Source organism: Artibeus jamaicensis, unplaced genomic scaffold (genome assembly GCF_021234435.1).
Source record: "Artibeus jamaicensis isolate MK-2021 breed Jamaican fruit bat unplaced genomic scaffold, CSHL_Jam_final scaffold_286, whole genome shotgun sequence".
NCBI lineage: Eukaryota > Metazoa > Chordata > Mammalia > Chiroptera > Phyllostomidae > Artibeus > Artibeus jamaicensis.
Window position 1 is genome coordinate 6854021 of NW_026522034.1, and position 9981 is coordinate 6864001.

The 9981-nt window shown below is 36.6% G+C and overlaps 1 protein-coding gene across 5 annotated transcripts in view; it reads right to left on the reverse strand.

The window, feature by feature from the left end:
• The window catches only part of LRRC49 (leucine rich repeat containing 49), a 162999-nt gene that overhangs the window by 151963 nt on the left and 1055 nt on the right, over positions 1-9981 (reverse strand). For 4 of the 5 annotated variants that reach the window (XM_053656873.1, XM_053656872.1, XM_053656871.1 and 1 more), the window contains exons 2-5: positions 9848-9904; positions 7751-7847; positions 2961-3158; positions 2560-2662 (exon numbers count right to left, since the gene is read on the reverse strand). In XM_053656873.1, coding sequence (XP_053512848.1) covers positions 2560-2662; positions 2961-3069 — 212 coding nt within the window. In that variant the 5' untranslated portion in view covers positions 3070-3158; positions 7751-7847; positions 9848-9904. The remainder of the gene's footprint in view (positions 1-2559; positions 2663-2960; positions 3159-7750; positions 7848-9847; positions 9905-9981) is intronic. The other variant, XM_037137277.2, reaches the window with a different exon arrangement.

The window sequence follows — 9981 nt, forward strand, 5'->3', positions numbered from 1 at the left end:
TGATCAGAATCCTCCACATGAAAAGAAAAAATTGATTAACACCAGGTAATTACTAAATGGTACTGGTTGACAAAGATACAGTGTTTAAAACTACAGACCATGTGGGGGAGATTGAGAATAGTATAGGAAATGACCCATGGACATGACCCATGGACATGAATTTAGGTGGAAAAATGCTGTTGAGAGGGGTGGTGCAGGGTAGAGGGGAATAAAGGGGAGAAAAAAATGGGACAACTGTAACAGCATAATCAATAAAATACATTATAAATAAATAAATAAAAATACAGACCCTGAAGAAATTGGTTTAAAATTGAAGAAAAAAAATTAGGTAGTAGTTTAGTTCTTTTAATGTGTTTAGTATTTAGAATTCATTTCATGCACTCAATTATACTACCTCATTTGGTATTTCTGTTTTATAAATTATAAGTACTCTGGTTTAAAATTTATAACTTTGTGCACCAGTTTAACAAAAAACATATACTGCCTCATTTTTCCTGCTTCAGTCTCCCTTCGTTTCTCATAGTTAAATTTACTGATACCCCAGTTTCTAGTTCATCCTATTCTTGAGTCAGTATCACTAAACACACACACACATACACACACACACACACACACACACACACACACACGTTGACCCACCTCTTACATAAGTCTCTGCAACTTGAAATAATAACTTTCTTAGATTTCAAATCCAGTGACTAAGTCCCAACTTCAAGACTCACCTGCATGCCCCTTAACCCTGTAAGTCCCTGTCATCCAGCAACAAGCAAACACACACACACCGGTTTATTACCCAGTGGTCTCCAAGAGACCCTGTTATGCCTACAAAATCCCTGAATTGCTACACCTCCTACTCCATCACTGAGGTATCTATTGGATTATGCTTTTGCCTCTGATTTTCTACTTGGTGCTACTAAGCTGCATGCCTGGTACTCCAGGCTCACCCTAACTTCCAGTTAGAGCCTAGCTCTTCCATGCATTTCTTCTTGGGGCTGGATTCTACTCCCAATCCCTTGGTCTCCTGACTAAGAAACAGCACAGAAGTGCAGATCTCCCTTTAAAAATCACTGCTGTTACCCATGGCTCTCAAATAATAATCCCCAAGCACCTTGCTGCTAGCCCAGCTTTCGTGACACACATCCTGGTACTGATCAGGCCTGGTACTAATTAGGCCCATGACATCTTTGTGATCCTGCCACTTCATAAGCAGCCTTTGAAGCTGAGTCAATTCCCTTGGGCCTGACTATCCTAGGAAAACAAGTCTCCACCTGATCAAAGTTTGCTTCTTTACCCTAGAGGCCCACATGCCGAAGACCAGCTTCGCAACTGCCCAAGTCACCCCGAGCTACAACACAAGGGCCTAACTTATGTCACTACCTTAAAAATACTGGCTCCTGTCACTCTCAAGTAACTTGAAACTAAAGGGCTGGGGCACTATTTTGTCTGGCTTTTTAAAGACTAACATTAAAAATTACCACAAAATCCATCAAAACATTAAAATAATATTACGGAAGTTGTGTTAGATAACATTAGAATTTCAAAAAGCATCAATACCACAAAGATGTCAGCAGAGTAACTGCCCTCAAATGTTACTTGCTACAAAACAACATGCCACACCCTTCAGAGAGCTTTCTCCCAAATACAAATGCTCTGTGACATCCACTGTCAGGTGTGCACTGCTAAGCTAAGAAGTCTGCTTTTAACAATCTGCGGTCAGACACGCACTGCTAAGGCAGGGTTGGGACCCTTACCCACCTTCCTATTGCGGGTAACTTCCTGGACTTAAAGATAGGGATCAAGTCCTAAATATATTCACTCATTCAAAAAAATCTTACTGAAAGGGTCTTTTGGCCCAAGCTCTGTTCCAGGTGCTAAGGACACAGAACTGAAAAAAACTCCAGGTGTTTGCAGAACTTATATTTTAGTAGAAGAAGACAAATAATAAACTTGGTAAGAAAAATATGTAGTATGTTAGAAGGTGATAAGTGCTAAGAAGAAAAATGAAGCTGAGGAGCTGCGGACTGCCAGGGTGGAAAGGGGTGCAACTCTGGAGAGGGTGGCCAGAGAAGGTCATCTCTGAGATACAGACATGTGAGTAAAAACCTAGAGGAAAGGAAATGAGCCTACAGAGATGTGGGAACAGTAAGTGCAAAAGCCCTGAAATGTAAGCCTGGCGTATTCAAGGAGGTAGAGTGAGTGAAGGAGGGGTCAGGAGGCGGTGAACCTAGTGAGGTGACGGGGAATCCAACCGACCAGGGCCCAGAAGCCTGTGTGAGGACTATATTGCAAAGCTTTTTCTATCCTAAAATCCATTTTCACTGGTCATATTCTAGAATTGCTTAATACTCTTTTAGAGTATGGTCAAGCTTTTCACATTATGTAGATACAAAATTCCTCCCCATACTCCTCAAAGGATAAATACAAAATTGGTAATAGCGGTAAGAGAGCTGGATAGTTGGAGAATAAGATGAGGGATACTTATGTGCCTTTCAAATTCCATACAAAGTCTATGTATTTATTATCTAGTCAATAAATTAAAATAAAATAAATTGACCTCACCTTTCTAGGGTCAACCTGTCTGAGTAAATAATTTTCTCTTCAGAAGAGCGCTGGAGAATGGGAAATGATGGCATTGATGAGCTCACCAAATTAATATGATCACCTATTGAAAATGACAAATTACCCGATTAAGAAAAACCTTTAAAATCTTAAAACTAAAGTCACCTTATATTTGGAGAACTTTGGTACCTACAAATATCTTTTCTAAGAAAGTATAGTTTCCATAGCTCCCCATATTTGAAATTAATTACTAAATTTGAGTTTGTTTCTTTCCTCCTCAAACCTAAACTATGTGTACTGTGCATGCCAAATAATCTAGTGCTATCTTTATCCCTTTATAATGCTGACACCTAGTACTAAATCTGAACTCTCTTATAACTGAGACAATAGTCCCTCATTACCAGGTACATTGGGGCCAGCACTATGACAGCCCTGCCGGATTCTGGACTTGGAAGGTATCTGAATGGAAGAATCTCCAAATGCTGAAAAGGAGCTCATGGCAGTTTTCATGTCCAGCCCATACAGTTCTGTCACGTTTGTGGTGGATGAGATGCATGATGATTTATTACGAGGCGAAGGGCTTATTACTCTTCCATCTCCTTCAAAATATCAAAAAGTTTATCACAAAGCTACACAATACATGACTTTGCAACAGGAAATACAGAGAAAGTGGTTTCGATAGCAAATGTAAACCTCACATCATCACTTTTTTGGTATGCTCAGCTACCATCAAAGAGAATACTGCAGGACCGAAGTGGTTATCAACAAATCCTATACACTTACAGTGATGAGATTGAGGGTAGATGATACCCCATGATATTTATAGGTTCTTGGTTAGATGCTGTCTCTCCCATTAGGTAGCATTCAATCTAGTGGGCAAACCCATATGAAATTAACAAACTATATAGAACATGCACAAAATGCAGAATAAAAAATAATACCTAATGATATACTCACACATAAATACGTCTTGTTATTTTTCACTTAAAGAAGGTGGTTACAGATGGGTTTGGGGGGAGGTGGATATTAAAGGCCTAGAAGAATGTAGAACAGGTGAGAAGAGATGCTGGGAAATGACAGAAATGAGGGAGATTTGACTAATGGATCAAAGGTGACAGTATGACACCAGAGGAATTCTACTGTATTTTCTTCTATGACAAGAAAATTTCCTGAAAGCAGCAACTGATGTTCAGGGGAGTGATAAGCAATAAAATGGAAGCTAGGATTACCACAAAATCCTACTGCTTAAACTGACCAGTAAGGAAAAAAGATAAAACCAAGTGTAGGAAGTTAATTATTCTTTGGCAGGCCATCAGACAACATGATGGCAGCTTGAAATTAAGTTCCATATAGACTGTATGTATTAAAGAGCTAGAAAGCAATGGTATTTGCTAGCTTCTTCAGGTGTAAAAGGTATGAACCAAAGAATCATGCACCTAGCTTCTTGAACAAAATAATCAGTGCTCACACCTCACTTTTCTGAATATCATGAAATATCACAGGCATTCAGAATTGACATCATGTTCATCAATGAAATGGTCTGGTGACATGACCAGCTGCTAGCAGGGTACCCAAGTAACCATCATTTAGCAAACTGATTTGGAAACAAAAACAAACTAAAACTAGTCTAAGGATTAACTGATTAAGGATTAACTGGTCAGGTGAAGGAAAAACTCCAAATAATAGCCAACCTTGATTTTTCTTATTAGCATCAGAGTTACATTTTTAAAGTTCTTTTGTAAAGACTTCAAGCCAATCCTCAATTTAAGATGCAGATTTAAACTTTAAGAATTGTGATGTAGAGATAGTAACTGAACAGTAAATTTTATTTACACTCAGTGAATAAAAAATTTTACCTTCACACTTTTCCACTCCTGTCATAATCACTATCCATACCAACTATCCAATTGGTGTGATATGTATCTTACAATAAACAGCAAGAGATGAGAATGATGGAGTAGCAAAACCTTAAAATCCACAAACAAGATCCTCTAATGACTAGGAATCAGGGTGATCTGTAGTTGAAGCAGCCACTTAAATATGTGGATATATAAACACCAACATATGTATATGTGTGTATCAAAAATCCACATATATATGTGGGATGTTTCGCAAACTGCATTACTATGTGACAAAATTTTAATTGAAATAGTTCCTATTATTGTTTATTTCATATATCACTTATTAATTTACCAGATATGTAGCCTTTCTATTCCCAATTAAATGTACAAGTTACTTGAGAGACAGACCTCATTTTATATTTTTTTATTTAATTTATTAATTTTTAGAGGGGAAGGGTTAGGGAGAGAAATATCAATGTATGGTTGCCTCTCATGCATCCCCCGCTGGGAACTGGCCTGCAACCCAGGCATGTGCCCTGACTGGGGATTGAACCACGATCCTTTGGTTTCGCGGGCCCACGCTGAATCCACTGAGCCACACCAGCCAGGGTTCATTTCATATTCTTTATATTCATTTCATCTGAATTCAGTAGGAAATCAGTAAATGAACTAATTTTCCAATTTACTAAGAGTTAGCAAAAAATCTATTTTGCATATAATATTACTGTTAAAATAAGAAATTCGTACATTTGAGTGTAAATTGTTGAATGAATTCTTTCATAATTAGGATATCACAGTTGTTTAGAGGCATAAGGTCAACATTAGCAAGAATCTTCACTTCATTTCACCCTAAATACATGGACGGATGGATGGACCACAAATGCGTGAGCAGATGAATGGATGAACAGATGGGTGGGTGGCTGGCTGCCTGGCTGAATGATACAGTACATGGTCATGCATGTGTGTCCATTCAGCCTTATCTTTGCGAGTGTTTAGTAGCCAGAATTCTGATTCTAGATTTTCCAGTGATTTATCATGATCTTAAAAGTTAAGCATTGCCTCTTCCTCTCTATACACACACTTTAGAATTCTTAATTAAGGAATTTGATCAATTAAGGTTTATTTAATTGAGATTTTACTATATACTAGTCCCTGAAATATCTCTTAACAAAATTTCAAGGATACAGAGGTAACTCTTAATAGTTTTCTAAAAGGCCTAAAAGAAATCATATACCAAGTATTTGAAAAACCAGCCTAACTAAAATACAGTCTCTTTACTTAGGACTAAGAGTACATTTGGTTAATTTATACTGAACAACATGAGAGTAATGGGCACCATCAACCCCATGCAGTTGAAACTAGAACATCTGACTCCCCCAAAACCCTCAATCATCCCTTGGTGCCCACGGGGGATTGGATCAGGACCCCACCCCTGCAGATAGCAGAATGTGGATGCTCAAATCCCTCATGTAAAATGGCACAGAACAATGTATCCTCAGCATCAGCAGACTCCTCACCCTGGATGGAAAATACGGTTTTCCATCCAGGGTTGGCTGAATCCATGAAGGCACAACCCAGGGATACAATGTGCCCACTGCTATTTATTGAAAAAAAGTCTATGTATTAGTGGATCCACACAGTTCAAACCAGTATTGTTCAAGGGCCAACTATATATAAGTTCAATGAATTTTGAAAAATAGAGAAAAATGGGGTGAAATCAGTTACTATAATTAGGTAGCAGGATATAGTTTATTAAATAGAGGTCCCCAAACTTTTCCTGGTACGGTGCTACTTATAATTTTTCCAAAGTTTTATGCTTTTGGAGGTAGAATTGTGAGCAAAAGTCAAGAAGACGGCTACATACTATGCCTGACACTTTGGAGAAGGCACATTTGGAAAACAACAGGTACCAATGAGTAGTTTGTCACAGAAAATGATTTTGAATGAAATCTTTTAATGAAAAATAAATAGGTTTATTTTCCCTAAAGAATTAATTTGTGTTTTATGGGTCATTATTTACACATAAGACTTTATTCATCTCTCAGTTTCACAAAACTTAGTGCCTCCATTCTGTTTCCTCATTAGCAGACATCTAGGAATACTTTATGACTTAGATAAATTTACATGGCCAGGCATTCACAAATCTGTATACCAACTTCCTCCTCTAACTCAAGAATAGTTTGGAAAAAGTATTTAATTTTGACTCATAATTTAAAAAATAATTTAAGATAGTGTTATGAAAAATGTGAAGGAAATTCACAATGCTAACATAAAAAAACCCTACTTGAGACCTTCCAGGTTCTTTATAGCTGTAACTTTGTGCCTAATTCCTTGTCTGGCACATAACACACTCAGTAAACATGTATTCATCTGAACCAAAGAAAGCAAGACAGATGTTTCCTGAACTACAGAACTGTGGTGAGGTTGATGGCAAGTCCAGTAGTCGGCCAAGGCAGGAGTGTAGTATATAGGATAGAGAAAAATCATGGCAGATCAGAAGGACCCATGAGTAAGTCCCAAAAGTAATGAAACAAAAAAGGAAACTAATCAAATATTCATGCAACAATGAGATGAACAAAAAGAGGCCTATAACGATCAACCCTCTCAGACAGAATCCTAGGAGGTGGGGATGGTACTGTACATGAGGATCCTGCAGTGCACATTATCAATGCTAACAGTTGTCAGCGACCAACTAAAAACCCAACTGTATTGTACTAAAGAAAATTTCTCCTTAAGCTGAGAAGTGCATTTCAGAAATACAGCCAGATCATATAAGACAGTATTTTTCAAAATGTGACCCATAAACCACTCCTTCAGAATCCTTTGAATCATTTATTAAAATGCACATTTAAATAAATAAGGATGGGAAAGGGGAAAAGGGCAAAGGGAACACTAAAAATCTGCATTTCTAACAAGATCTCGGGTGATGCACCCTAAAGTTTAAGGCCCTTGATATAAAATATCTATAATTATATGCATTTTAAGGAAGGTTATTTCTTTTCCACTCCTAACTTTCTACTCTACCTATTGTTTAATTTCCTAAAGATCTATGTGCCCATACTCTTACTTTCACTAATTAGCCATTTTTCCTAGTTCTAATACAGTATTTGGAAGATTCTTTCCTATTCTCTCCTATACGACCCACCCCAAACTAAAATACAATATCATTTCTGTGTTGGAAATAATCTACTATGCTGTGGACAGAAAATAAATTCTGATTTAAACAAATACCAAACCAATTTGGTAACCAATTTACCATTTCATTTTTAATTCAAGTCTATTTGGATTTATAAAGTCAGTATTATTAAACAATATTCAAAGAAGATAAACCATATCTGATCTCTACTCACTGATAATACCTTGCCTACTTGAGTAGTTTCTTTCAAGGTCATGTTGTAAGAGTCGGCCAGGGAAGGATGCTGTTTCTTTATTTAGCCTTAATTCAACCTAAAAAAATTATTTTAAAAAATTGGATAAAAACATAAGAATTAGTCATAAAATAGTCATAAAATAATATACACCTGGCACATGCAACAATATACTGATGAATCTTCAAAACACCATGCTAAGTGAAAGAATACAGATACAAAATGCCACACATTGCATAATTCCATTTATGAAATACCAAGAATAAAAAATCTATAGACAGAAAGCAGATTTGGGTCTTCTAGTTGGTTGGGGTAGGAGACATGGGGAGTGCCTGCTTCACGGGTCCATTAAGTTCTGGAAGTAGTAGTGACGGCTGCACAACATAGTCAATGAATTTAATACCGATGATTTGTACAATTTAAAGTGATTAAAACGATAAATTTTATGTTATGTGTATTTTAACACATGCACAGAATCACAGTCAATTTCATGAGATCAGATGAAACCATGCTCCAGTCTGAGGCACTTTCAATTCCTCCAAACCCTCACCACAAACACAAGGATTTAAAGAATCATTTTCTCAAAAACAGAAGCAAAAAACATACAAAAACTAAATTCTGTTGGAAAAAATCACTGCTCTATCATTGGAATTCCTTCAAAAGTCCAATTATAACATAAAAAGATTGTATACCCAAACCTTGTAAGAAAGAATTTCTCTTTTAAATTATTTGATAGAACTGAAAAAAATAAAGTCAAATAACCTCTCATGATTAGCCACAAAAAGCCAAAATAAGTATTTTTTGAAAATTATGATGCTTTTGATTCATCCATACTATAAACATTGTAATGGCATTTGCATTGTCTTCTTATGAATTATATGAACTAAAGGTTCTCAAAACCTATGTCCACACGAGGGAAAATGAATCGTTTAGAAGGAATACGGTCTACGGCCATACCACCCTGAATGCGCCCGATCTCTCGGCTGATCTCGGAAGCTAAGCAGGGTCGGGCCGGGGTAGTACTTGGATGGGAGAAGGAATATGGATAAGGCACATCATTCCTAGAATCACACTGTCGTGCTAGAATAGGACTTGTCCAGTGAAATCAATTAACAAAGCTTTGGAGAGAATCTACTATGACCAAGTATAGTAAAGAATATTTTTATTTAACCTAGCTAACTGTTATTTATTCAAGATGATCAAGTGGTTTAGCTCACGAGTGTTCGTCTTCATATCCAGAACGTATGTAGTGAAATGCTGCCTCCTTGACTTTTGTCCTCCTCTCCATCCTCCTCATGCTCCTACTCACCCTTCTCTTGCTGTTTTCTGTGAAGTCTACCCTTCACTTTAGAGTTCCTCCAGTGACATCTACTAAACATTTTATTCATTTTTTAAAAAGTGAATTGGGATGGTTTGAGATGTACAACCTTGTTAAGGGAGAAAAATTATATTGTGTCTTGAGACAACTATGCGGAAAGTGGATATGTTTAAGTGCAGAGGTGAGATGAGAAGGAAAGAAAAACACATGTACCTCAAAAATCAAATGAGAAGCCAGAGATTATGGAAATACCAGAGATATGGGAAAATTATTTGGGAAAAACAAGCATCTCCTCTTCATATCTTAACTTCTCAATAGCATTAAGCTCAATTTATTTCCACCAATAATCTATTTTCCCCCCTTATTTTAACTGAAATGTATAGGTATGTTACCCCAAATTATTGCATTTTATCCAGGACAAGATTTCATTAGTAGTAGGACACACCATCATTCTACCCATTACTTAGAAAGAAAATACTTTCCCAAATCAATAACAATTACAATGTGCCATCAATTTTAGGAAGGACTCTGATTTAAGAAATGTTTAAATGTTTAAAAAAACCTTACCTCTTGCAATTGGTGAAATATGATTCAGTTTTTAAAACAGGTTTGTTCTGTTTTGCTTTACTTTATGTAGGAAGAAAATAAAAATTACATTTAAATTGGAGACTAAAATAAATGTACTTAAAATTTCTAGTTCAGAATCTAAAATCATGCTGCTATTGTTTTATGCTACTTTAAATCATGCTGCTATTTCTTACTTTGTTTTTTTCAGGAAGAGACGATGTTTGAATAACCAGATGAAGCCCACAGTTCACCTGCAATGTAAAAATTAAAACATAAAATATATTCTCATCTTAAACATACACACATACTCCTCCCCAAAATGGTACAA